This window comes from Periophthalmus magnuspinnatus, chromosome 5, assembly GCF_009829125.3.
Source record: "Periophthalmus magnuspinnatus isolate fPerMag1 chromosome 5, fPerMag1.2.pri, whole genome shotgun sequence".
Taxonomy (NCBI): Eukaryota; Metazoa; Chordata; class Actinopteri; order Gobiiformes; family Gobiidae; genus Periophthalmus; species Periophthalmus magnuspinnatus.
Window position 1 is genome coordinate 30,284,672 of NC_047130.1, and position 26,936 is coordinate 30,311,607.

At 37.5% G+C, this 26,936-nt stretch overlaps 6 protein-coding genes across 6 annotated transcripts; 2 read left to right on the forward strand and 4 right to left on the reverse strand.

Moving 5' to 3' along the window:
- Positions 1–37: 37 nt before the first annotated feature.
- Positions 38–5,089, reverse strand: LOC117371132 (PPARGC1 and ESRR induced regulator, muscle 1). The gene is made up of 4 exons (XM_033966755.2): positions 4,913–5,089; positions 1,016–4,048; positions 588–704; positions 38–511 (listed from the first exon to the last, which is right to left on the reverse strand). Exons 2-4 carry the CDS (start codon positions 4,017–4,019, stop codon positions 423–425), a joined length of 3,210 nt encoding a protein of 1,069 aa, XP_033822646.2. The 5' UTR covers positions 4,020–4,048; positions 4,913–5,089; the 3' UTR covers positions 38–422.
- A 119-nt stretch (positions 5,090–5,208) lies between these two features.
- Positions 5,209–10,867, reverse strand: c5h1orf159 (chromosome 5 C1orf159 homolog). The gene is made up of 9 exons (XM_033966754.2): positions 10,629–10,867; positions 9,923–10,003; positions 9,765–9,852; positions 8,858–8,953; positions 8,733–8,789; positions 8,477–8,611; positions 8,154–8,179; positions 8,042–8,066; positions 5,209–6,823 (listed from the first exon to the last, which is right to left on the reverse strand). The coding sequence occupies exons 1-9, from the start codon at positions 10,713–10,715 to the stop codon at positions 6,729–6,731; spliced, it is 690 nt and encodes a 229-aa protein (XP_033822645.1). The 5' UTR covers positions 10,716–10,867; the 3' UTR covers positions 5,209–6,728.
- A 666-nt stretch (positions 10,868–11,533) lies between these two features.
- LOC117371133 (interactor of HORMAD1 protein 1) lies at positions 11,534–13,579 on the forward strand. The gene is made up of 7 exons (XM_033966757.2): positions 11,534–11,589; positions 11,726–11,852; positions 12,204–12,340; positions 12,449–12,497; positions 12,579–12,663; positions 12,761–12,876; positions 12,959–13,579. The coding sequence occupies exons 1-7, from the start codon at positions 11,537–11,539 to the stop codon at positions 13,550–13,552; spliced, it is 1,161 nt and encodes a 386-aa protein (XP_033822648.2). The 5' UTR covers positions 11,534–11,536; the 3' UTR covers positions 13,553–13,579.
- Positions 13,580–13,667: 88 nt separating this feature from the next.
- kbtbd12 (kelch repeat and BTB (POZ) domain containing 12) lies at positions 13,668–16,842 on the reverse strand. The gene is made up of 6 exons (XM_033966734.2): positions 16,461–16,842; positions 15,103–16,215; positions 14,769–15,039; positions 14,540–14,690; positions 14,264–14,461; positions 13,668–14,195 (listed from the first exon to the last, which is right to left on the reverse strand). Exons 2-6 carry the CDS (start codon positions 16,173–16,175, stop codon positions 14,026–14,028), a joined length of 1,863 nt encoding a protein of 620 aa, XP_033822625.1. The 5' UTR covers positions 16,176–16,215; positions 16,461–16,842; the 3' UTR covers positions 13,668–14,025.
- A 761-nt stretch (positions 16,843–17,603) lies between these two features.
- Positions 17,604–22,065, forward strand: slc26a6l (solute carrier family 26 member 6, like). Its single transcript, XM_055221876.1, has 19 exons — positions 17,604–17,740; positions 17,809–17,948; positions 18,103–18,213; positions 18,374–18,549; positions 18,611–18,775; positions 18,876–19,028; positions 19,394–19,476; positions 19,583–19,730; positions 19,822–19,935; positions 20,009–20,086; positions 20,174–20,269; positions 20,347–20,453; positions 20,532–20,601; positions 20,677–20,769; positions 20,839–20,949; positions 21,142–21,576; positions 21,651–21,705; positions 21,784–21,929; positions 22,016–22,065. The coding sequence occupies exons 1-19, from the start codon at positions 17,604–17,606 to the stop codon at positions 22,040–22,042; spliced, it is 2,445 nt and encodes an 814-aa protein (XP_055077851.1). The 3' UTR covers positions 22,043–22,065.
- A 177-nt stretch (positions 22,066–22,242) lies between these two features.
- On the reverse strand, positions 22,243–25,818 carry p4htmb (prolyl 4-hydroxylase, transmembrane b). Its single transcript, XM_033966737.2, has 9 exons — positions 25,250–25,818; positions 24,915–24,996; positions 24,273–24,463; positions 24,080–24,176; positions 23,814–23,976; positions 23,544–23,729; positions 23,285–23,375; positions 22,999–23,122; positions 22,243–22,920 (listed from the first exon to the last, which is right to left on the reverse strand). The coding sequence occupies exons 1-9, from the start codon at positions 25,577–25,579 to the stop codon at positions 22,703–22,705; spliced, it is 1,482 nt and encodes a 493-aa protein (XP_033822628.1). The 5' UTR covers positions 25,580–25,818; the 3' UTR covers positions 22,243–22,702.
- Between the last annotated feature and the right edge of the window lie 1,118 nt (positions 25,819–26,936).

Here is a 26,936-nt window from a genome sequence, read left to right on the forward strand (position 1 = left end):
CATCACAAATAGTTTATTAAATATTTACATAATGAAAAGTAAAATGAGAGAACTTATTTTTCAGCCTCTGGAAATGTCTTCTAAGCTCTAGAGGAAGTAAATCCCAAATGCAGGCACGTGGTCTGGGACACAGCTCAAACCTTCCAATAATCTCAATAAAAATGTTAAGCACTCACATACCTCTCACATACATATTTAACCTACAACACCGCTCACACTGTCATTTCTAATGACTACATTAACTTAATTACAGCTTTCCAGTAGCTTTACATGCTAGTAACCAGTCCTTCTATCTGTTTCCTCTAGACATTATGCAGTGAATGTATCTAGCTTTGAGATGAGCACAAATATATATATCTGCATTGAGGCATAGTGTACGTGGACCCAAAATTGGTTGCAACATTAAGTATCCATTTATTTTATCATCGATCTTCTTGTGGTGAAGTTTTTCTCTTCATATATTGTCGCAGATATTGGATTGCTGACAATGCACTCACATTGGCCAGGAGGGCTGCAAAGAATCAACAGTTATTTTTCATATAATGATTTTTGTAAAAATAATTTAAGGCACAGTAGCTGGTTCTTACCTGCTTTCCAGGCATCAGCTGCCTCGGGGTCAGAGGACCTTAACACCCAAGAAGCAAATGCAATGCAGACTAAACACATATCTGACTGCTTTATCATGGAAAATATACTTTGAGAATCTGAAATTTAAGAAATGTTAATTATAAAGCTTTTGGTGAAATTTGTTATTGACCTTTTTACCTCAAATTATTTAGCTACCAAAAACATTGACAAAATGAAATAAAATATCCTCAAATTGTCAGATGGCAATTTTAGTATGTTTTATAAGTAATTTAAATAGTTTCTTTTTTATTCACCCTATATCAACGTTTGGGGATTTTTGGATCTGGCGTGTTACTTATTTCAGTTATAAAGCATATGCCTAATTACAAGATAAGTAGTTATTTGCTAATTGTATCAATTTACAGTGTCCAAATGAATTATAACTTACCAGATGGCATCTGGTTCTTCTCCATAGAAATCCTCCTAAATGCTGCCTCTTTAAACCTCTTGGGTGTGGAGAGGACACCTCCCTCACCAACCATAGGAACATCTGAATCAATTGCACAAACTGGCATTTCTTCATCATCATCTTCATATCTCCATACATCAGAACCATTGTCAAGAAAACAAATCTTCTTGATAGAGTACAAACTTGACAGATCTTGGGAGAAGCAGTATGATTGGTCAGTGTGCTTACAATCCATTCCCCCTAAAATAGACTGAGACACTATTTGGATCGGAGACACATTCTTCATTATTGTGTAGTTTGTACCCAAGAAACTACAGCCAGGTTTGGGAAATGTCAGTTCCCTTACAGTTGGATGTGAGCAGGAGAAAATTGGGATTGGCTCCTCAATGCAGGGCATGACGGACAGGTCATTAGTTACTGTACAAAATGTATATTCATTCATAGGTGATGCATAGCTTCCCTGTAGTCCATAGACACTGACTGGGATTGCTTCACATTTTGTCTTGTTATCGTCAAACAGGTAATCAAACACTTTGGAGAAAGATATTTGATATTGTTCATCTATGAGGCACATGATTGGAGTGACTACTTCAAATCCATCACTCATTTCCAGCGGCTCCTCCATAGACTTGCAGCTGCTCAGATCCAGAAATGCTTGTGACGATAAATCCTCTATTGACTTGGGTGCGTGAATATCATACATACTCTTATTTTTTCTCATCTGTTGCGGCATAGCAAGGTCACAGGAATTAAAAGAGGAATCATAAGACCATTTCTCCATGGAACAGTCTTCAGAAGGCACTGGTGTACCCGTTTTGTCTGATTCTTCACTTGTACAGACATAATCTGTGCATTCACTTTGGTAACTTTTGTCATGCTGGTCAGGACTTGAGTTTCTACTTGAATTGATAAACTGCCAGTATTCCTCTTCATAATCAGAGGCAGAGAAATCCCAACTTGAACGATCAGGGTTGAACACATCTAAATTTGTACAATAGTCAGAATCAGCTGTATCCAGTGTGTTTGAAATAGGACTGTCAGGTAGTCTTACTGCACTGACCTTATTAGTACTTGCATTATCTCCACATGTAGTGTTTTCATCATCTGATATAATTGCTTCCTCAATCGGCAACATGCACCTTCCCATTCTGATTTGCAAGATGTCATTGATGGTCAATTTTTCCATTTCATTCCAGAAAGCAGAGATGGCATATACAGGCTGAGAGCTCCCAGTAGCTTTTGCATATGCTTCAGGACTTTCCATAGTAACATCAAGTTGAGGTGAGGATTCGGATTGTTCTCCTAAATAGGTTGATGAATTGTCTGCAGATGGAGGTGTATACACAGACATGCAGAGCTTAGTGCCGTCAGTGCTAGTGCTACATGTGGAGTTGTGATTTGAAGGGTTGTCAGCGCTGTGGTTGGCAAGTGGAAAAATCTGTGACGTCTCTATGAGGGACTGGCCGCCATCTTGTTTGAAACATCTACTTGCAAAGTGCATTCCCCCATCTATTGAACTGTCATCATTAATACTTTGAGATAGATGACAAGGTGAATTTTGCATACAGAAATATCTAGGGTTTTCCACAGACTCTGTAGCAGAATGGTAAGTTTCTGAATCATAACTACAACTGGAGAAGGACTCATAATCTGCAAATTCGTCAGATTCAACACTATTTGTCTGAGATGTATTTGGATTATCAGTGTATTTGCTAGAATCTACTCCTGGTTCAAATCCATTTCCACTGATCAACTCAAGACTATTCTCTTTACAAGATGCTCTAAAACATGTTAAGTTATTTATCTTTGAGCATTCCTCTTCAATGCCCCCTGAATCAGAATTTCTGGTTTGGTTTATTGCATCAAGATTGGTGGTAGCATCTGTTTTGGCATTTTTTATTACAGTATTTTGCATTTTTTCCTCATTACTAGAATCTTCAAGATGTGTAATTTCCACATTTGCTTCAGTCTGAAATCTTTTATCACTTTCCTCTAGAGTGCACTCCGAGTCAGAGATTTGTTTTGTTATATCAAACTTAACACAAGTGCTATTTTTGATCTTTGTTGAATTACAAATGTCTACATGGTTTATACTAGACTCGTGAAGGCATGTCAGATCCATTGCAACTTGAGTTTGAGAGCTCTCACTACTTGCGTCTCGATCTTTCTCTTCAACGAACATGGTGTCTGAAATTTTGATGCATTTTGTTATTTCATTGCAAGTGTCATATTTGATCTCTCTTGGTTCACTGGCACTGGAACCTGTAATCCATATGATGTCAGATTTTTGTTGTATTTGTGCACTTCCAGAGCATATTTCCTGAGTGAATATAGTGTCAGTAGATTTAACTTGGTTTATGTCACATTTGACAGTTATTGATTCAACTGTATTTTCTATGTCCAAATGGTCTGAGCTATATTCATGAGATGTTGTATTGTTGTCTGTTTCCAAGATCTCTGCATCTGTATCTGAGAATTTCTGTTCAGATAATTTGACTTGATCACAATATTTAAGTTCATCTTTACGTGCACAGTTCATTTTACAGATTTTCTTCTGCTTGCTCTTCTTTTTAACCATAGGCACAGTAGCAGGTACCAGTTTTTGAGATGGTTTGTCATAGACACTCACAAACCAGTGCTCTTTCTCTGCCCAGATCCTACAGTCACCCCCAAGTGCATCCTTAAAAACAGGCTCCGGTTCAGATTTTGGGTTACTTTCCCCTTTACTGTCCACACCAGAGGAACATTGAACAATTGAATCTTCCTCTTCTTGAACTACAGGTACCTTACTGTCTCCTCCAGCGTGATGTTCTTTTATGGCTGTGTAGGTTTGTGTGGTAAAGTCTGGATCATCTGCATCACTAAGACCAGAGCTGTCAGGACAAGCCAGTGAAACATGCAGTAGACCGCACTCTTCACTCTCCTCAAAGAAGCTGAGCCAGTCATGGTCAGATATGTGCATACTATGATCCAAGTCATCCATTTTGATCACTCACTCGTGTATCATCTTATCTGGAAATTTAAACACAATTTCTGAGTAAGTGACATGTTTAAAAAGGCAGTTACAATATGTGAATACATGCCTAATGGATAAAAACATTTTAGTCAATTACAGATAAAAGTTGGGCATTGGTTTAGTGATTTAATATGACAAGAACAACTGTTTTTTCAAGAAAATATTTAACTTAAAATTCAACCTTAAACCATTACATTTCTATTAAATTAGACAACCCCTTTAATCTTAACAGCAATCTAAGCTAGAGCCTACTGGTCACAAGCTTCATAAGACAAAGATCTGCCGCAGTCCTTATTCATAGACATTAGTTGTGATATAATTGAAAACAACACTGAATGACTGGACACAAAGTATTGAATTTGCAAGGCACTTCAATGCTTTTGGATACGAAAACAAGACTTAACAGCACAGAATGAACTTGACCTGTCATAGAACTCAGCTGTGGTATGCTGCTCTCGTGAGAACATTTATTCACAAAGCCCTTACATAACTGAATCCGTTAAAGCTTAAAGGAAGATATCTAGTGAGGTAATATTAAAATGTAAATTTGGTGCCGCATTTTCATCCTTAATTGTTTTATTGATATGTCTTTAAAACAGTTTGTCTTTAAATTATACCATTTTCTGCAAAGTATGAAACATGCAGCAAAACAGTTTAATCACTTTTAATCACTCACTACTAGACACATCCTTATATCCTATATCCTATATATCGATTATTTATTTTCCTCGAGTTCTGTACTTTTCAGTTGTTGTGGTATGATTTGAAAAAATAATGATATATAATTTTTTTGTTATCTGCATGGCATTTATCTGCATTTCTAAACATCTATCATTTAAGTTTGTGATCAATCAACATACCTGTGGCACAAGGACAAAATGTCCACCCTGTAGGCTGTTGTGTGTCCTCTGTAGCAACATGCTCCGATGTGTGTTGTCAGAGTGGAGCCTTTCTCAGCTGATATAAATAGAGCTGCTGGGTCACATGCAGACATCCGTCCCTCATCAGAGGTGTGACATTTCAGAACAACAAACTACGAGCAAATATCAATGAAGAAGGGATTTTTGAAGCAAGATAATGAGGAACAGATTATGTAACTTTTATATACTGACTATTGCATAACACAGTTTCAACTGTATTAATGAACAGCATGTCATGTATTCCAATGTCAGTAATTTTAAGTTGTGCACCTACACTTTCAACTCTGTACCAATGTCATCACCATTAAATATTATGTATGTACTCACTACAAACCATAATCTTTATAGAAAAGATCTTTATTTGTAAACAATACTTTACATCTACAATATATTCTTCATGGTAATAGAATGACAAATATACAAAATAAATGGAAAATCTACAATGGATCACAGCGCTTACTTGATTTGGAAATTGGCTTTTAGTGTTGTTGTGAAGTATAGCCTTTACATTTTACAGAAGGCCACTGGACTAGATTCAAATGAATAATGTATTTTAGTATTACTGAAAGCTTATAATGGCACAAAAAGGCAAAAACTTGATTTAGGCAAAAACTAGTCAAGTAATACTCAGTGCAACTATAATTGTCACCATTGCAACAATTAATATAGATTTAATTACACTTAATGGCAACATATATTTTAGGCAAAGTGCACAAGTAAAGTGCACTGTTTTGTAATGGTCTGATATAAATATATTAGAATAATATTTGTAATATGCACTGAGCAGTATTTGGGCTTCAGGTTCACATCATCAAATAATTGTAAAATGGAATATTCTTATACTTTTTTTGATTCTAATGAAATTCATCATAAATATCTACATAGAGTCTATATGAACAAACAACAAATTTAAGATAATGTAATTATTAACTATTCTTAGTAGTGTTTTATCAGATACCAAATACAACTTGACAGAAACCACCATAAACATCAAAATTAAACCAACAATAAATAAATACTCGATGTGATCAATAATAATCTGAAGTTGGATAAAATTCCAAAATAAATTTCCATAATCTTTGTTGATCAGTATCACAGCTCATGGAATGATTCTTACAGCTGTGACACTGTTACACTTATAAAATACATTCACTTATCCAATGTGTCCAAGATACACCAAATAAATAAAAGAAAGCTGCAATGATAACAATAAAAAACATCCAATATGTACATCTCAAATCTACCCTAAGCACATTGTTCTCGCCTGTATAAAAACTCAGTGCATTGTTACAAATAGGAAATAAATATTACATGTCCTGCATATAAAAACATCCACAAATCTGTCAGTATTTCTCTATCAATTTACTCTGCTGGTCAACAAGTTCACCATTAGAATATGTCTATAGATTCCATTCTCGCCAACCACTATCTAACTCTTACTACAACTAAAAACTAAAAAAGTAGGGCTTACAAAAAAGCAAAAAAAAAAAACACAAACAGAATTATGTAGTCAAAACTTAAAAGCCGTTGACACATTTAGCTCAAGCAATATGTATTGCACTGCTGATTTTGGTTTTATAGTGCTAATGAAAAATGTTTGTAATCTATAGCTATACTATTAACAGTCAATGTGAAATAGCAGCTACAGTATATTTGGCAACTTAAGATATACTGTTTGAATGATTGCTCATCATACTCTGGAATTATTAAAATTTGCCCCTACATCGTTCCTGAGGTCTCCAGCTCCCTCTACAGGTTAAGCTTGTGTAGTGGCTGCTGTGGAAATGGAGGCACTATTCAGAGTAGATGATGCTGATGGTCGCTCTCTCCTCACATATCTGGTCTTTCTCGCTAAAAACAAATTAATAAAATAACAAAAAAGTGAAGAAAAGTTTAGTAACAGCACAGTGGAGACATGAGACAAAATTATGACATTACAAGATTTGAGCTTTAGAGGGCTCAGTAACATCCATGGCTCATTATACATGCTACCTAACAACCCAAGTGTTTCATTTTGTTATTTAACAATAAATAACAATACTGTACATAATAGGATTATCAGGCTTTAGGGTAGCCTTATATTGTGATTCAGTGTTTTTCTGTTTAAAGTGGCTTTATGCCCAAACACAGACACACCCACTCTTACTATCGGCTAGTCTCTGTCATGTCATGATGAGTGACAGGTGGACCAATCATAGTTAAATATGAACTGTCAGAAGACGAAGAGGACTTCAGTTCATTTTTTTAGGAAGATATTGGGTCTGCTACATTAACTGTGATAAAACCTCTAAGATAAGTATTTTCTGGTATAAATCCCACTTCAGGGTGTGAGTAGCTTTAGAAGGCCTTTATGAGAAGGACTCAATCAAGGCCAGTTATGTTGCCCGAACTGGTGTTATCGGGGCCCCACCCTGGAGCCAGGCCTGAGGTGGGTGCTTGACCTGGTAGCCAGGCCTTTCCCCACAGGGCTAAGCCGGACACAGCCCGCATTAGCGACGTGGGGCTGTTCTTCCGTGGACCCACCACCTGTGGAAGGATCCATGAGGGGCTGGTCTGGTGAGATCTGGGTGGCAGTCAAAGACGAGGGCCTCAACCAGATCTCCGGACATGGAGGAGGGGCTGAGCTTGTGTGGGAGGTTGAGCGTTACCAACCAAATAAAGTCAGCCTCACTTCTACACACAGTTTGGGCTCTGGAACCCAACTGCTTGAGAGAGGCTGGGCCTTCCCTAGGGAGCTGTTCCAGGCATGTCCCACCGGGAGGAGGCCTCGGGTCAGACCCAAGACATGCTCTAGGGACTATGTCTCGGCTGGCCTAGGAACGCCTTGCGGTTCCACCAGGGAGCTGGAGGACATATCTGGGGTTAGGGAAGTCTGGGGTCCCTGCTTAGACTGCTGCCCCTGAGACCCGGCTCCAGATAAATGGAAGAAAATGGATGGATGGTGTCAGTGGCATAAAGTAGTCTCAGTGTTATTGTTCATCATATTTTCTGTAGCATCATAATCACACTTCAAACTCTATTATTCTGACAGGCCTAGATGGTAAGCCAAGTATAATTGTAAGAACATACCTGATGTGGAAGGTATCATGACTGCCTAAAAGACAAAACATAAAAATAAAATGTGAACTAAACATTTTCAAGCACAACCTTAGTAAAAATAAACATGGCCAAATATACTTACAGTCTCACTTGGTTGGAATATAAAAGCTATAAAAGAGAAGAAATGGTATATAATCTATTACTCGTTGCAAAAACCAAAATGTATAGAGTAAGAATTTGGATGCAGTATTGGAACACAATTACTTATTCATCAAAAAAATCTAAATCATCAGATATTGAACTTATTTAACACCCCAAAAGAAGACCTGATGAAACTCACCTCATATATATATATATATATATATATATATATATATATATATATATATATATATATATATATATATATATATATATATATATATATATATATATATATATGTGAATTAACTGAGTGAACCATACCTTTATTGCGTCGATAGAAAATGCTTGGGAGTCGATTTGAACGTTTGAGGTAGAAAAAGGAGGCAACTGAGAGAATGAGGAACAAGCTGATTAATAATGTTCCAAGAAGAAGAGAAGCCGCCACACCTGGTCCTCCTGTTCATAATCCCAACAACATAAACAATAGGAAATTGAGATTAACCGCAGTTTAATTCATATATGTAGTAGTAGTAATAGTCAGACAGACTCATATTATTTCCGAGTAGATTTAATTTACCAATTTCAGGAATGACTGTAGTGACTGTGGTGTGATTCTTTTTTTCCACTGTGTAGTCTGTGAAAAATGACAAATCATGAACGCACTTCATCAGAAAAAAATAATACAATGTTTTGAGTCTTTACTGTAGGTGCAGGCTGTCATGTTTTCCAATTCTGCAGCTGCAGAGTCACAGAATATGCAAACAGTGTTGCTGTTCTCCAAGACCCGCAGAAAGCATCCTAGTGAAGAATTAACAAGATTTAATCCAGAATTTTCAAAAATGTTTTAGCATGACTGTAATTTATGTTGGTATGTAGAACGCTACTAATGCACTGCCTGGCCATAAAAAAGTTGCCACAAAAAAAAAAAAAAGGTCACACACTCTAATATTTGGTTGGACCACCTTTAGCTTTGATTACAGTACGCATTCGCTGTGGCATTATTTTGATAAGCTTCTGCAATGTCACAAAATTTATTTCCATCCAGTGTTGCATTAATTTTTCACCAAGATCTTGTATTGATGATGGTCGAGTCTGACGCTGCACAAAGCCTTCTCCAGCACATCCCAAAGATTCTCAATGGGGTTAAGGTCTGGACTCTGTGGTGGACAATCCATGTGTGAAAATGATGTCTCATGCTCCTGTCTCTCTCTTTCAAAATTTGAGCCCGATGAATCCTGGCATTATCATCTTGGAATATGCTGTGCCATCAGGGAAGAAAAAAAAATCCACTGATGGAATAACCTGGTCATTCAGTATATTCAGGTGTCAGCTGACCTCATTCTTTGAGCACAGACTGTTGCTGAACCTAGACTTGACTAAACTGCAATTGCTTAGTTAAAAAAAGTTTTTTTTCAGGCAATTGTACTAGCATTTACTACTTTTTCCTCAGAAAGCAAGATCAGAAAGCAAAACCAAGAAAGGTATTTTTTAATGGATTGGACTGATTCACCAGTAAGGCAAAATAAATATCATGCCACAAAACAGTACAACCTAAGTGAAGACAGTTGTGTTCAAGTAATATTGAACATACTGTCAATGTGTGGGTTACCTGGTTCACAGTGAGTATCATTTGAACAAGTGCTGTTTGGTCTCTGCTGCCTGTCACTGCAACACTCCAGTGAATTCTGGTGTAAAGCCTTAAAAAGATTATTTATGAAGTAAATCATTGGAAAGCACATGCAATCAGATCTTTTTTAACCACCCCACCTTAGTTACAGGTGTTTCTGGTCGAATGAGAATAACTGTTGCAGCCAAGACCAACAGAAATGACAAAGCCATGCTTTCACCCTAGGAGATAGAGGGAAGACATGGAAAACATGATTAAGTAGGATTATATTGACAAAAGACATTCACAGCATCCCCTAACAGCAGTCAAAGCAAGACACATGACTGACTGGTTCGACAGGTTGGTCGTGTTCTGTAGAGCTACAATTTACAAAGTTTGTGAAAGTAAAGAATATTTACCTTTTGTCATTTTGTCCACAACAGTCTCTTAACTGCAGATGGACTGCATTATATACAAACAGCATATATACAGCAACAATGTGGTGTGACTGAAAACTTTATTTGTAAATAACCTATTTTAAATTTGAACTATTTTCATCTGGAACTTTTACTCAAAGTAATACACATGGTGATGATGATAATAATAATAATAATAATAATAATAATAATAATAATAATGATGATAATAATAATAATAATAAATAGATAAACGAAAGATGATTGTCGCAGATAGTGTCCATCTTTGTGTCTCTCTCTGGTGAGCACCTGCTTCATAAATCGCATTAGAGACAATAGCTAATCGTGAATGTATTATGAATTGGATTAGCCGAAACCTGTTACATGTTCTTTTTAAGCCATAAGGGTGTGTTGACAGCAGTATGCTAAAGGTACGTAAACCTCAACTTACCAGCCAAACAGTAGCTAGGCTTTGACCTGTCCAGACTCCAGAGTGGTACCCTGAATAGATCAGACAGAGTCGGATACCAGTTTGCATTTACCAGACAATCATTTGTGTTGAGACTGAAAAAACAAAACAAAAAAAACAAACAAAAAAAACCCCGAATCACTGATTTTACGTATCTGACAGTAGTCACCACGGCTCTAGGTAGCCACCTGCTTTCGTTTGTCGTTTGTACTTCCGGGTTTACGTTTCATAATAAAAGACGGAAAAATGTACATTTATTTTTTCTAAAAAATAAAACAATGTAAAAACTGCACAGGCATACTATATTTGTTGTTAACTTCTCCACGCTTGATATTTTAATTAAATTCTGAAATAATAACATTTGTCTTAACATCGAGCGGCCTGGAGCAGTAGCGCTGGCGGGAAATTCTGAAGCACAGCTGGAGTTTTCGGGCGCAGCTAAAATTATCTTGGCATTTAAAAACTGTAAGTTTATTTACGCTTGCGTAAACATTTACAGTGGCTGGTTTAACTCATTATCGTATGATTGAAATGACCAGGCAATTTAGTTCTACACACAAACTATTTCTAGCCATCTATTTCTAAGCTTTAGCTAGTAGTTGGGATATGTTAGCAAACTGATTATCATCAAACATAAAGTATAACATGACGTTCTGTGTACAAATATTTGATTGAAAAATTTGATGGTCAACAACAAATAGTTGTGAGGATTGAAAGACAGAAAAAGAACAGTTAAGGCCATGTAAATGAATGAATAATAAATTGATAGTGAAACTAAGTGTGCACTGTATTTGTTTCTGTCAGTGTTCTCAACATACAAAGAGAGATTTATTATCTATATGTCTTATGTATACATAATGTATCTATTGTTTGTTTCAGAAATGGAGAAAATGAGTCACATGAGGAGTCTGACAGAGATGATGACTATTGCTAATGGAAACAGGTGCATAAATTAAAATAGACTTTATGTCACAGAAACTGGTAAAAAAAAAAAAAAAAAAAAAAGGAAATCCTTTCTAGTTTTGAAAAGATTATGCACATAGTGGCTAAACTAATTTAAACTTTTTGTTGATTGATAGGACCATTAATGCCAGTGGACACTCTGTAACAGATTCACAATTTTTCTTTGGGTCTCAGTTTTGGCCTGAAAATTCTGCATCTCAGTCACTCAGTTTGTCTTCCTGGAACTCAACACAATCTCAAGAGGTAAGCACAAAGTAGCAACTTTTTAAGTTTGTAATTATGTCATTACAGCCCAACAAAATCCCATTTAGCCTTTAGATTTTTAGATGCTAACTACTCGAGGAAGCATATTTTTCTGACATTTCAATGTGATCAGTGTATTCACCAGCCTCAGTATTTTTTCCCTCTGCGCATAACCTGTGTAACCACATTTTTATAGCGTTTTGACAAATACGTTTCTATATTGATGTTTTGCCTAGTTAAAGCAAACAGATTTACACTATAACAGTAGATTTGGCATATCGTCCAACCAGGCATTATCATTTATTATAGCATGAGCACAATTAGGTTACTGAACTGATTTTTATTTATCAGGATAGCGATTCAACCCTTCTGCGCACTTATCAAAGTAAACCTCTTCTGTTCAGCGAGACTAAAGATAAAAGTAAACTTTTTAGCCTGCTGGACAAATTTGAAGAAGACAAGAAGAAGACTAAGAAAAATTCTGACAGGTACTTACATTTATTCACTATTACTGTAGAATCACATCTGAAACTTTAAGCAGATTAAATCTTAGTAATTTAAATTAGTTATCAATAAATGGATGCTTCTTTTTTTAGTGAAGCTTTAGCCAATGAATACATACATATTCGAGAAACCCTTAACAAAGTAAGTGTAAAAAGTTTTTACCATTTAAAATTCAATTGTCTATTGTCAGATATCTTACTTATGTATGTACAATGTTTTTAGATTCACCAACTTGCTACTGGTACAGAGAAAAATAGTGTAGTTTGTTACACAGTCCTTGAAAAGATTGAACATTTTGTTTCAACATGTAAGTCGACTGCTATATTTACCCTTTAGATGGCAGTGTTGTACAAAAGGCAAATGTTGGTCTGAGGTTGTTGATAAGAACTATGCAACCTTTTCAGTGCAGAATAACCTAATAAGCCTCCAGAGTGACATTTCCCTGCAGCTACAGACATTACTGGACAACGTAAATTCTCAAAAAGAGACAGTGACAGGATTAGAAGACAAGATGGAAAAGGTCTGTATATAGCTAAAGCATAGAAATACTTTTCACTATCTATCTCATTATTGGTTTATAATTCCATGCTTCCAATGTTTAGACCACTACAAACCTTAGCTGCTCTGTGCTAAGCTTAATGACCAATGTGGATGGCCTAAAAAAGGACCAAAAAACAGAACGAGATATGCTTGAAGAGGCCCTTAAGCTGCTGAGTGCTTTACTGTCCAAGAATTCACCCAAACGCAGCCAAGTGACAGTAATGGACAGCTTCATTCAGACGTCACCAAGCCTCACACATGCTTTGCCTGGAAGTTTGCAGGAAAATCAGCTGGAGCGCACACAGCCTGATGCATTTGGTAAAGCAGATGCTCCTAAGGAGAACAGAGTTTGTGTTGGAAAGAGGAAACCCAAAAGACTCTCTGTGAGACGTAAAAAGCGCCCTCTAGTGATGGCTCAGAATCACAAGCCTGCAGTCCCTCTGGAAAACAGCCCTTCCCTCCTGAATGGTAACAAGTTGTCTCTGTCCGAGTGTCACAACAAAAATGGGAGCAAGAGTTTCATCACCCCCATGAGCTGCTGGTCCCAGGACAGCAACAGCTCAGCCTGCCTGAATGGGATCGACCCCATCCTGGACAGGGCAGAGGCCTCAGCACAGCCTGGAGGCCTGTGGCAATTGTTTGAATTGGACTTTTAGAGGATGGCTATACTAAAGTAAATTGCAGACACCATAACCATAGTCATAAATGTTATTTAAGCAGGATTAATGTTTAGATGCAAGAAAGCATTGTAAAATAATCCACTGTAAATATCCCTTTTTAGATACTGATTTCATTTATTTGAAATATGTATTAAAACATTTCTGGGGTTACATTTAAAAGGTATGTATATTTCAAATAAAAAATTATAAAATATTGTAGATTCTAGATTACTTTAGCCATGTATTCAGGTTTGTCTAAATTTGTAATATAATAAGGTCATCATCTTCCAAAAGCTAGTGTAGTGTATATTTATCACTGTACAAATGCATACTAAAACCTATATATTTACATCTTTAAAAGTAAATTGCGGATTTTTTTTTGAACAAAACCGTGATTACATGCTTTATGAACATCAGATTTGTTTTTAGCTTGAAACTCTGCCACTAGACTTGGTTATGTGAGTCAAGTGTCATTGTTTAATTAGGTCTGCTGGTGGGGACATGAGTCCTCTTGGATTTAGCTTTGCTACAAGGCACACGTCATAGTTGTCATGCATTAGAGTGCGGCGAGCCACCACTGTCCAACGCTGGTCCTTCGGATCGAACTCCAGAATGTCCTTTGTTATGTTATCATGCCGATCTAAATGGAGATAATGACATGGGAATTAATCAACACATAATACATGCTATGCGTGAACCGGTTATTACCTGCTCCCCTGTAATATCCACAGATGAAAATTTTGCCTCCCACCACTCCTGCATTTGAAGCATTGGTGCGCAGTGAAAGTTGGGGACATGGAAGTCGAGGTCCCTCTTTCCAGAAGTCTTCATCTGCATTATATATCTCCACAGCATCAAGACAATGACGAGACTGACCTCGGTCTAGACCTTCACACCCTATACCTCCTGTCGATACAAAAGAATAGGTAAAACAATTCAACTTTATGCATATATCTACCATGTATCTATTTTTAGTGGTCTTACCCATCACATATATTTCCCCATTGAGTACCACTGCAGCACAGCGGTACTTTGAGTACTTCATAGGAGCAAGTTCAGTCCATCTGTTTGTGTTTGAGTCATACTCCAAGAGGCGGTTACTGAGGCGGTCAGGTTCATCATCCAGACGATATGACTGGTAAAATAAAATAAAAGCATGTGTATTAAGTATAAAATAAAAACAAATACAGTAGAATATTTAATATTTAAATACCTGTGGAGTTCGACCACCCATGACATATAGGCGCTCGTTCATCTTGACCACACTGTGATAGGCCAAAGGAAAGGGCAGAGGGGCTGCACTACGCCAGGGGCCCCCTTGCAGGGACCAGCGCTGCACACAGTTAGTGATGAGATACTGGTTCTTCAACTTCATTAATCCACCCACTAGATATAGAGTGTCCCCTAGTGAAGCTAAACCGTAGGAATCACGGTACTCTGCAGATGTCATCCGCTCCCAGCTTCCTTGCGCCTCAACTTTGTATCTAAAAGAATACATTATCAGTAGCTGCAATAATATGTAACTTGCAAATATTTGCAGCATATACCTGAAAAGTTCAACATTTATGTCTTTTTGCCGGGCCATCTTGCGGGCATTTGCCTCTCCTGACACAATAATGACATTTTGCTCTGTCACAACCCCAGCACCAACATGTCCCAGAGCATCTCCATAACAAGGTGAGGTCATATAATAAATTCGACCTGTGGATGGAGCAAAGCAGAAACTACGCTCACAGTAGTTGCCATATCTTGACCTAATCCCATCACTGTCATTTCCCACACAAAGCAGCAGTTCTGTGGTCTCCATGCCATATCTCAGCTTCAGTTTTCGTGGAGCAGCACATGGATGCATTTCTCCAACATCCAAAGCCATATTCAACATCTCTAGACATTCAGCATCAGCCAGCAGAGCTGTGTTCTTCCTCATACTTTCTTTTAAATAATCTGCATTTATAAGAGGCAGTCGCACTTTCCTCAGCAGCTCTGGGAGGTGTCGAGCTCGTAACTCCTCATCCAACAGACTCCCATGGTTCACCCAGCGAAGGACTACATCTAAGATGGTTTCTTCTCTGGAAACATTGAGATCGTCTGATGAGATGAGTTTGCCAAGCTGATGGGCCTCCAACTCAAGCACCTCATCATTTTGACAAACTTCATCAAAGTGCTGCTTCAGGTAATGATATGCATGGTCAGCCAGTTCCTCTGCACCAAGGTCACGAGCAAAGTAATACACACCAAGGCAGTTGGAGGCATCCATGTTCTCTGTCATGTGCTGCCTACAGCAATTAAAAACATCATCCATCTGTAACAGAAAGGATGCGACAGCGATGCCTTGTACATTGTCGTTAGTCAGAGGCAGATCCGCACAGTACATGTAGTTTAGGAGAAGAGCCAGGCTATCTGCTGGAGCGTCCCTCAGGAAAATCTCTCTATTATGGCACTCCCGAAGGCCACATGTAAACATGACACGAAAGTATGGGCTGAAGGCTGAAAGCACAACTCTGTGGCAAGGGAAGCTGATGCCCTCAGCCACCAACACCACATCTGTCAGATGTTCAGTCTCCCGCATCCTCCTCAGCTGGTCCATCAACACCGCACCATGCTTGAACGTGAGATCCATAGTTCTTACAACTTCAAAACCAGAAATGAGGCAATGTCCACTATAGAAATGGAGAAGGTTTGGAAAAGATTGATAAAAACATTGAATAACAACAACAACAACAGCAACAACAATAACAAGTTAACACAACAAAACAAAAATTACCAAAATATTTGTAAATATCAAATGAACTTTTTTTTTTGTTTCACAAGCAAATGTTGACCAAAATGGACAATAAAGTAAGCAGACCATTAAGAGAAATGTATAGCACTTATACATCTAAAACATTTCACATTTAAACCTTACCTTAGTCTTTACTTTGAAGATTTAAATCTAATCCACTGTATTAGATCTTCAGATGACAAAAAACATTATACATATTCACAAACTTTTCTACTTGTTTTTGTTGCTACGTGCAATACTCCTTAGTTAAGTTACTGAGCAAATGCTGGAGCCAAAGATATGTGCCCCTCCGCCTCTGTGCCCTCTGAGCTACAGTCCAAAAATAGACAGTGTTTTGGCAGAGATTTTTTTGGGTCACAAGGATTCAAGAGCAATATTGGCTTATAAACAAATAATAACCATTTGTTTAAAATCAGATCAAATAAGGTTTTCCAAATATTTCGCACTTGTATTTAATACGATTGTTGATGTCCCCCATGTCTCGTATTGGTGGTCAGCCACATGCATGGGGCAATAGTATGAACACAACAGCTCCCTGCTCAGAATCAGATTTCATGAGCTCAGTCTTAAAGTGACCATGTACCAAGTGGCTATATGCAGCATTAGTGCTCTTAATTAGTGTTGGCCATGCTGTTATTGTAAGTTCAAGTATTGTAGATATGTATTATTCTAGATAGAGTAAAACCTCCTCTTAAGACATTTGAAAATATATCGCCTTTCAAGACAAAGTGCTTTACATTGAATAATTCATTAACACCCTGGTGATAAGCAACTATTGTAGCCACAGCAGCCCTGAGGTACAGTGACAGAAGAGAGGTTGCCATTCTGCGCCACTAACCAGCTTGTTCCGAGTGGGAATCGATCTTCTGACCTTTGGTGTTTGGTGAACCACTGCTCTAATCATTGAGCCACTGGTGCCCAAATTCAAATTTATAAATTAGAAATGTAATTTTAACAATTTGTTCACTGGTTAGCATAGCCTGGGTGACCAATGGGGCACGCATGTGGGGAAATATCTTAATATCCACCTGTAAACCCTTCATAGTACAACTTAAGCAAAGTCAAAATATATTTCATGGTTCATTAGTTTTGGCAGGCAGTGGAACAGCAAGAGCAGCGGAAATAATCTTGTCAACAGCTTTTTTTCCTCTGAAGGAGAATTTCTCCTGTCTTTCTTTCTAACACTTTCTAACAATAGTAAATCATTAAAGATATGACAGTATATATGTCGGCTTACAAAAGCTACTAACCCATAATGGGACAATCATGGATTCACATAAGTTTGGTAAATTCAGAGTTGAAAGACAGGTGTTGAATGAGGAAAGTCTAGAGGAGGTTGCACACAAAAAAAGCTATTATGAAACTCATCCACCGTTTACTAATAAGCTGAAAGATTCTTTACGGTAAGATCACCTTCATTTTTAATTTTTTTCTGTTGTTTTTATCTTGAATATTTTAATGTTATTTTCAGCTGTTCAGTCCCCAGACTAAAGAGATGGGCCCTGAGCAAGTTCCCTGTGTTGTATTGGCTACCCAAGTACTCAGTGTGGGACTATGGTATGCCAGATCTAATCTCTGGCATCAGTGTTGGTATCATGCACTTGCCACAAGGTATAGCCATTTTTGAGGAATATAAATTTTTGTTAGTGTCATCTAACTGTTTGAATGTTATCTGGACAACAGAAGAAAATGTTAGCTATTGAAATAAACATTATCTATGTACAATTATGATGATGATGATGATGATGATTGTGACATCCTGTAGGTATGGCTTATGCCTTGTTAGCCTCCTTGCCTCCTGTTTTTGGACTCTACAGCTCACTCTATCCACCACTGATCTACTTATTTTTTGGAACATCACGCCATATTTCCATAGGTAACTGACAACAACCCCATTGTTATAGTTTAGAACGAGACAGCTATGTATAGCCTATAACCAGAAGCACATTATGAAACTGTAAAACTATTTTCATTTTAGACATTTTCAAAACAAAATAAAATAATAATTATTAAAATACGTTTCGTATTTTTAACAGGGACATTCACTGTGCTCAGTATAATGGTTGGAAGTGTAACAGAAACACTTGCTCCTGACACAGCATTTTTGATAAATAATGGGACAAACATCACAATGGAAGTCAATATCACAGCTCGAGACTTGTATCGCGTCCAGGTGGCAGCTGCTACCACAGTCCTTGGAGGACTGATTCAGGTCTGTACAAGAATGTTGATTCTTTAGCCATATGTACTGGATACTACCTGCGTATTTGTAGGTGATGCTTGGGGTGATAAAGTTTGGCTTTGTTGGAACTTACCTGGCTGAACCTCTGGTGCGGGCCTACACAACTGCTGCAGCAGTTCATGCTGTGATTGGGCAAATAAAATATATCTTTGGAATATCACCAACACGATTCAGTGGGCCACTGTCGCTTGTATACGTGAGTAATGTACAATATATTTTAGCCCTGTTTATTTTTAGAATGTAAATTAATTATGTTCAAATACTTGTTTGTTTGTTTGTTTGTTTGTTTTTTTCAGACATTTGGACATATATGCACCCTGCTTCCTCAGACTCATTTGCCAACCCTACTGGTCAGTGCTGTATCTATAGTGTGTCTTGTTGTAGCCAAGGAGCTCAACTCTTTCCTGCGCCCAAAGCTGCCAGTGCCGATTCCAGTGGAGCTCATTACAGTCAGTTCACGCAGAGACAGACTTTTAGTTTTATCTTTTATGTTGCTGCATTACCTCTTTAAAACCTCTGTAAATTTGGCTGACACTGTGGGACCAAAAAAGCATGAACACAGTGTAAACAGACCACTGACTCAGCATTAGTGCAATGCTTCTCACAGCAACATTTTGTGACTAATAATTACATCCACATTACTCATGTGAACAACTAAGTCATTACTTATTGATGAACTATTAACAAGGTCAGTGTTCTTTTTTAGACTGAGTGCAACAGCGATATCTTCCTATTCACATGGATGAACTTACTTATTGATGAACTACTAACTACTTATTGATGAACTACTAACAAGGTCAGTGTTCTTTTTTAGATTGTGAGTGCAACAGTGATATCTTCCTATTCACATCTGAGCAACAACTACACAATTTCAGTTGTTGGAGAGATACCTAGTGGGTGAGAACTTTTTTTTTTTTTTTTTCAAATTATCTGCAAGTGCTAAAATTATCAAAATACACTTTTGTTGTGCTGACTGCTTTATTTACATGTATTTCTGTTTTAGTCTTAGTCCTCCATGTGTGCCAGATGTGAGCCTGTTTAGACAGGTCATTGGCGATGCATTTGCATTAGCCATTGTTGGTTATGCCATTTCAATTTCACTTGGAAAAACATTTGCACTGAAACATGGATACAAGGTGGACAGTAATCAGGTAAACTTAAATGAACATATGTAACTTGTGACATTATTATTCAGTATTTTTTTATTTACTATCTTTATCATTGTTTTTTTTATTATTGTAGGAGCTCCTGGCACTAGGATTGAGTAATATGGTTGGAGGCTTTTTTGAGTGCTTTGCTATTTGTTCATCTATGTCCAGAAGTCTTATACAGGAGAGCACCGGTGGAAAAACACAGGTATAAATACCAATCACAGCATCACCATGCAACACATCAGTCAGACAGCTTTATTTTTTGTGTGTTTTTGAAGATGGCTAGTTTGGCCTCAGCTGTGATTGTATTGGTTACTATAATGAAGCTTGGTCCTTTGTTCCAGGAACTCCCAAAGGTAACCGACTGAATAAAAGCATGATATTTCTTTGTTATTGTCTGTCTTTGTTTGTACATATAATCATCAAAAATGTGCCTGTTGCAGGCAGTCCTTGCATCAATTGTGCTCGTTAATCTCAAGAGTATGTTCAAACAACTGTTTGACATTGCGACTTTGTGGAAAAAAAGCAAGATTGACCTGGTGAATAAAAAAATCATTAACACATCTATATAAATATGGAATGTGATACACCTGACTCATTTCTCCTTCTTGTTTAGTTGGTATGGTTGGTCACTTTGATATCAACTCTGCTCCTTAATCTGGATATGGGCCTGGCAGCGTCTATTGCTTTTGCTCTTCTTAGCGTCATTGTGAGAACTCAAATGTAAGCCTATATTACAGCCCAGTACTATCAGTAACAGTAGTAGTGCAACATTGTTTTAAAATGTTTATGTTTATTAAGGCCAACATATTCTATTTTGGGAAACATTCGGGGTACTGATGTGTATGTGGATATAGAAACCCATAATCAGGTAAGATGATGTGCATCCATGAATATAACACAATTTCTCCACTGTTTCTTTAAAAAGTATAACATTTATTTTTAGGCAAGAGAGATCCCTGGTATTACAATATTCCACTCTTCTGCTACTGTCTATTTTGCTAATTCTGATTTATACCTTGAAGCTCTCAAAGAAAAGGTTTGTTCAGAAATGTATGATCTTAGTAGACGTTTTAGAAAGATTTCTGAATACGGTGTCTTATACTAGAGTGGACTTGACATCAGTAAAATGATCATTTATAAGAGGAGACAGGAGGCTAAACAAAGGCGCAGAGAAAGGAGGGCAGAAAGACGAGCGAAAAGGCAGGCCAAAAAAGAGGTAGAGCCCTGTTATTATATATAATTTATCATTTCTTTTTCTTAAATATGTTGAATTTAACCTGCTGTTTTTTCTATATACTGCTTATAATTGTATTTTTTGCATGCATAGTAATCGTTTGTCAGCTACTTCACTGTATAAAACTAAACAGAATATTTCTTCTCTGAATCATCTCCCTCACTGATTACTCAGAAGAGACAAGCCCAGAGGGCAGCTGAGCAGCTGGCTGGTGCCCCTGTGTTTTCTGTGGAGGAGGAGGCTGGACAATGGAGGGACATGGGATTGGATAACGTTAGTGCAGGAGAGAATGAAGAACAGATTACAGAGAGAGAAAATGGCACTGTGTTTGTAATGCCAACCACCCCAAGGACTCCAGACGGTCAGTGCAGATGGGAGTACCTAAAGGGAGGAGCAGATCCAGAAAACATAAGCTTAGGCTGGCTCTCTGAGCTGCCGGATGGGGACACCACAACCCTAGGCTCCAGCAGTGAGGACACACTGAGTCAGGATCTGGAGAGGGTGTCGCTGGGGTCTCTGGGAAAGTGGACTTGGGATATTCACTCTATTATTTTAGACCTGTCCACAGCTAACTTCATTGATATAGTGGCTATGAAAACAATGCAAAATGTAAGTGTTTTATTTTAGAGAACTGACAGTACATTTTGTATGCTGTACATACACTCATTTAACTTTCCAAACAGATTTTTCAAGACTTCAGTGAGATTGATGTGGATATCTACTTGGCTGGGTGTCAGAGTAAGTATCACATATTTTGTGTTGTGTGTTATTTAGGTAATATACCCAATTTTTAGTTTAAAACTATTTTGCATCTAGCTTCTGTGGTGGAACAGTTGGAAAGAGGGTGCTTTTTCTCAGAATTCATAACAAAGAAGCACCTTTTTGCTACTGTTCATGATGCTGTACTTTTCTGTCTGAATCATCGTGGGGCAAGAACTTTCACTAGATATGAGCCATCTTTGGTGTGTAACTGAAGACAAAGATTTTAATGACTGAAATATTCTCCTTTCTCACTATACAAACTATATGTTTTTTTGTTTTATTTCAGGACATCTGCATCAGTACAAAGCTTTAAACTGGTTGACGGGGAAATGCAACACTTGTTATTGTGTGTGCGTGTGTGTGTGCGTGTGTATATATATATATATATATATATATATATATATATATATATATATATATATATACACACACACCCACACACACACACACACACACACACACACAATATACATATATGTTTTTACCTCTTGTAAGAGAGAAACCCAGTAAATACGACTTAAGAATTTATCTTTTATTGGTATGAAGGTTTTTCCCCAAAAAATGAACATTGATTGTATAAAAACTATATTTTAATTAAAAGGCTTTTCTACTATATTGTTTATAACAACCATCTTGCAGAAAAAAATATGTTTCCCTCAAATGTAAAGATCAAATATAAGTATAAGACAAGGCAACATGCATAGTCTATTTTAGGAAATGTTGCAATATTTTCTCAGTGCAAACGTGCATGCAGGTTTTTCTATGTCTCAAGTTCAAAAGTATATAGTGCATCATTCCAAAACAATAAAAAATAATTCCTCTGCTGGCATAAATTAATAAATAATTCAAAGTACTTGCATAAGCCTACTGTGATTTCATTTGATTTCATTCCCTGAATTGTTTCTACATAGTGCCCACAACAGTTAGCAATGTCATTGTGCACAGGAAAGTTGCAAAAAGTCTTGTATATATGCTACAAGTCTTGGTGTATGTTAGAACTATGAGTTTCAGAAGATACAGTTGAACCATCGTCATCACTGTGCTCTGGGTACTGTGAGACCAGTTGCTGATACCGAGCCTGTCGCTGGTAATCTGGATCAATGTTGATCCATTTATTGGCAACCCATTTAGTGCCATGGGTGACCACACAGCCACCATGGAGAGCATACTCATCCTGCTCCCCCACCCAGCCTGCAGGCACACATGGCATGATTCAATGATGTGTAAATAATTTTCAGTTAATGTAATGGGACCTATGTCTAATCCTACCTTTTCCATCTGAAAGATAGTTGTACCAGAAAACAGCTGTCCCTTTTGTTGGCTTCACTCTTAGGTTACTCTTATCACAGTTCTTCCTGGTGTCCAGAAGGTCTACATCATTCTGTATTAATGACTGAAACACAAAACAAGGGCACAATGTAGCTATTGATTTATGAACTTACATGCACTGACAAACAGGTGAGTTGTGACAGATAACTGATCATGACATGCACAGTATGTACACACTGCTTTAACTGGGAACCAATCAATTATCTCTTGCCCCACAATTACGCACCACATCATCATAGGTCCTGTTGTCTGCCACAGGAAATGCGGTCTCCCCACCCCCTTCAACAGAGTTCAAGTAGAAGAGAACTGTGATGTACCTAAGTGTACAACACAGATTTAAAGATTGACACACACATGTATGAGTCAAACACATATACACACATGTACACATGAATATGCATCTGACATAAACAGTATTTTAATTGTGCAGCCACTGTTAACTTCAATAGCACTTCATTTTTTTTTTCTGACTACAGTGGTCTCACCTGCATGATGTTTCAAAAGGAGTGGAGGTGTTAGCTGCTAGTCGGGTGTGTGTACAGGCTGTTTCAGGGTAGACTGGCCCACTGTCGTGATGGGCATGGTAATGCCCACCCTCTTCATAACGGACCACTTGTAAAGGCTCACTCAGGTCCACTAAGGCAGGTGGGAGCCGAGTTAGTTTGATTACTCTGCATAAAACTCAATATGTCAATATGGTCATCATTTGGAATATGGAGAAAATGGTATAGGGTAAATGACCTGAATTATCTGACCTCTCTTTGATATCTTGAAGGACCTTGTGTGCTCCTTCACCCTGGTAAAGCCATGTATGTCGGCTGTTTCTCACCAGCTGACTTTTCTTGACCCCTTGTTGCTGCAGGAAGCGCTGGAAGGCATCACTGCTCAGTAGTCTAAATTCCTCTATACTTAGCAAACCTAATACAACACACAATATTAACACATATTAATTTGATAAATAATGAATCTGTCAACCATTTTAAAAATAATTCAAGCTATTAAGAGATTAATAAGATCATACCATCACCATTCTTGTCAGCTTCTAGACCTGCATATACTTCCCTCAAAGTATCTGGTGTTAACCAAATGCCATCCCTCACTCGGGAGTGAGTCAATATCTATGACACAAGAAATGACCAAAGACAAAAAAAAAAAAAAAAAAAGACATTATTTTGAAACAAACTCCTGCTCACTCAAATCTAACATGTAAACACCTCAGTATGTTGCAACTGTCCATCCTGATTTATGTCAAGAAGGTTGAAGATCTCCTCTGGGCTAAGGTTCAGTTCCTTTACCAGTTCTTCATGGTCTCCCTGAACCATAAGCTGGCTTTCCATTAAACCTTTCAGTTGTGCCAGCTGCATTACAACTTGGCACTCATCCTCAGATAAAAAGTCTGGTATTTCTGCAGAGTTTAGATAAAATGAAAACACATTTTAGGCTTGCACAAAAGTATCATATTTAAATATATTGTAAAACTATTTAATAAAGTATTAATCTGAAAATGCAGGAAATTTTACTCAAACCTAGACTAGATGACAAACATTTGAAATTAAAACTTATTAAATAGTTTGAAATGAAAACTTATTAAATTAAACCAGAAGAAAATGAATGGATGGATGAATTAAAGCAGATCAGATATTGTTCAGATATTCTTTGGAATGTTCAGGACAAAGTGTATATATATATATATATATATATATATATATATATATATATATATATATATATATATATATATATATATATATATATATATATATATATATATATATATATATATATATATATATATATGCTGATTCACATGTACAGGCTATATATAGGCTATGGTTATAATGCTCTGTGCATCTTACCAAATAGAAGAGGCTTCATACTGAGTGTCCGCATGAGATGGTCTTGTCCACGTGTCAGTGACACCTTCTGGACATGTCCAACCTAAAAACGGGTCAGAATTATCAAGAGAATGAAAGCTGAAGATAATAGTTTTTGTAATAGCTTCAAAACTGTGTTTTATATATATATATATATATATATATATATATATATATATATATATATATATATATATATATATATATATATATATATATATATATATATATATACATACATACATACATACATACATACATACATACATACATACATACATACATACATACATACATACATACATACATACACTCACCCTTATACCCTCGATTCTTGGAAGTGAAAAATCACGTTGGTATTCAACTTTTGATGGCGCATATCTTGAGTTAATGCGCGAGTGGTCAGTGTCATGAGTGTCACGACTTTGGCTATCATCTTCTTGTCCGCTGCTGTAGTGCACGTAGAATAACAGTGCTATTACATTAATTATGTATACATGAAAAAACACCATTACAACCACAAAATAGGAGCGAGAGCAAATGCTGGTTTTGTTGCACAGGCGCTCGGTCTGCGGGTTGAGTGGCAAGGTCGCGCTCCCCGACGTACCCGCTCCTTCACCATCCTGCCTGCTCTGGGTGCCAGTCATTTTATTAGACAGTGTTGCAACGCAACTGCAACTTCCCAGTTATAAAAGTCCATTCGATGGTATATCCCATCAAAGCACGTTAGTCTCCCCTGGCGGAGGGATCCGCTATGGTCGTCTATTTCCCGCAGTAAACGATGCTGCTCTGCTGCTGTCCTGCTGCGCATTCAATTTGCTCATGTGCACCGTGCACACACAGACGGTGTACACTGCATGTCAGGGCTTCGTGCAGAAACCACTGCACAGTGTCTGCCGGTGCTGTTGACTCTGCAGCAGCCAGCCGAGGAGCAAAGCGCAATGCGCACCATGGGACTGAGGTCTGTTACTCCCAGAAATAATCTTACCAAAATGACGGACATGGCAATATCAGTTAAGCACAAATTGCGGTGCAGCAAAGACGCAATATTCGTTTGGGTATTTTTTTTAAGGCTTTCCAAACGTGAGAACTGCATATTGCTACACCCAGTGCATTGCTGTCCTCTAGTGACCAAAAAAAGTAATGCCAGTGAAGTGATTAAGGAAAAAGGGGGAAAAGGATAAAGAGAAACGTTGCATCCATTATAACCAATGATTAGGATCCAGACAATTATCTTTTCAAGTCGAAGGGTCCGTTTTGTCTTTGCCCCTCTTAACGTGTTTTTTTGTAAACACTACCCTTATGAAGTCTTGGGCATGTCAAATATTAAAATCAATCATGATAATTGATTTTGTAATCAGGATTTTCTTTTGACTTTTGACTTAACCTGATGACCGAATGATTCCATCTGTGTCATGTAGAGGGTGGTGTCAGTAGTATACATGCGATGGGGCGTAACCCTAACTGGGCTCAAGTCCTTAACACACACAAATGCTTGTCTTCATTATCTTTTTGTGCTTTGTATTTGCGCCATGTTTTATTTTAATTTTGCCCTCGCAACCCTTGACCATGTGACCACGGAAGGGCACGCTTCAGTAGGAGGGCTGCCTCTCAACCCTGGCTTGACATACCATTCAATATTTCCGGTGTCACACTGGAAAAAAATGTTTCTGGACATTTTTAACTTTGGAGGGTGCGTTGGAGAGCCATTTTTAGTAAAAGCCAAACTTAAATCTGTCAACTGGACATAACGTAGGAGTGAAGATATTTCGCTGCTCATCCAAGCCGCCTCTTCAGTTCTGGTCGGGTTTCTGGTAGATACTGCCTTATATCTGATCTTATCTGATCTTATATCAGAAGGGAGGAGCTCGCTACGCTGTAAACATTATTATCAACCTTCCTGGCTTCCATTCAACCTTTAATGGTCATTATATATATATATATATATATATATATATATATATATATATATATACACCCACACACACACATATATACATTGTC

Coding starts and splice junctions, on each gene's coding strand:
- LOC117371132 (XM_033966755.2), bottom strand. CDS start 4,019: ATGGATGACTTGGATCATAGTATGCACATATCTGACCATGACTGGCTC. Junction 705..1,015: donor GAAGAACCAGATGCCATCTG/GTAAGTTATAAT, acceptor CTTAAATTTCAG/ATTCTCAAAGTATATTTTCC. Junction 512..587: donor AGCTGATGCCTGGAAAGCAG/GTAAGAACCAGC, acceptor GATTCTTTGCAG/CCCTCCTGGCCAATGTGAGT.
- c5h1orf159 (XM_033966754.2), bottom strand. CDS start 10,715: ATGCAAACTGGTATCCGACTCTGTCTGATCTATTCAGGGTACCACTCT. Junction 10,004..10,628: donor GCCTAGCTACTGTTTGGCTG/GTAAGTTGAGGT, acceptor TCTATCTCCTAG/GGTGAAAGCATGGCTTTGTC. Junction 8,067..8,153: donor TATTCCAACCAAGTGAGACT/GTAAGTATATTT, acceptor TTTGTCTTTTAG/GCAGTCATGATACCTTCCAC.
- LOC117371133 (XM_033966757.2), top strand. CDS start 11,537: ATGAGTCACATGAGGAGTCTGACAGAGATGATGACTATTGCTAATGGA. Junction 12,341..12,448: donor ACTAAGAAAAATTCTGACAG/GTACTTACATTT, acceptor TTCTTTTTTTAG/TGAAGCTTTAGCCAATGAAT. Junction 12,877..12,958: donor TAGAAGACAAGATGGAAAAG/GTCTGTATATAG, acceptor TCCAATGTTTAG/ACCACTACAAACCTTAGCTG.
- kbtbd12 (XM_033966734.2), bottom strand. CDS start 16,175: ATGGATCTCACGTTCAAGCATGGTGCGGTGTTGATGGACCAGCTGAGG. Junction 15,040..15,102: donor ATAAATGTTGAACTTTTCAG/GTATATGCTGCA, acceptor GTATTCTTTTAG/ATACAAAGTTGAGGCGCAAG. Junction 14,691..14,768: donor TGGGTGGTCGAACTCCACAG/GTATTTAAATAT, acceptor TTATTTTACCAG/TCATATCGTCTGGATGATGA.
- slc26a6l (XM_055221876.1), top strand. CDS start 17,604: ATGGATTCACATAAGTTTGGTAAATTCAGAGTTGAAAGACAGGTGTTG. Junction 20,602..20,676: donor ATATAGAAACCCATAATCAG/GTAAGATGATGT, acceptor ATTTATTTTTAG/GCAAGAGAGATCCCTGGTAT. Junction 21,706..21,783: donor CTACTTGGCTGGGTGTCAGA/GTAAGTATCACA, acceptor TTTTGCATCTAG/CTTCTGTGGTGGAACAGTTG.
- p4htmb (XM_033966737.2), bottom strand. CDS start 25,579: ATGACTGGCACCCAGAGCAGGCAGGATGGTGAAGGAGCGGGTACGTCG. Junction 24,177..24,272: donor GACAGTTGCAACATACTGAG/GTGTTTACATGT, acceptor CTTGTGTCATAG/ATATTGACTCACTCCCGAGT. Junction 23,730..23,813: donor CTTCAAGATATCAAAGAGAG/GTCAGATAATTC, acceptor AGTTTTATGCAG/AGTAATCAAACTAACTCGGC.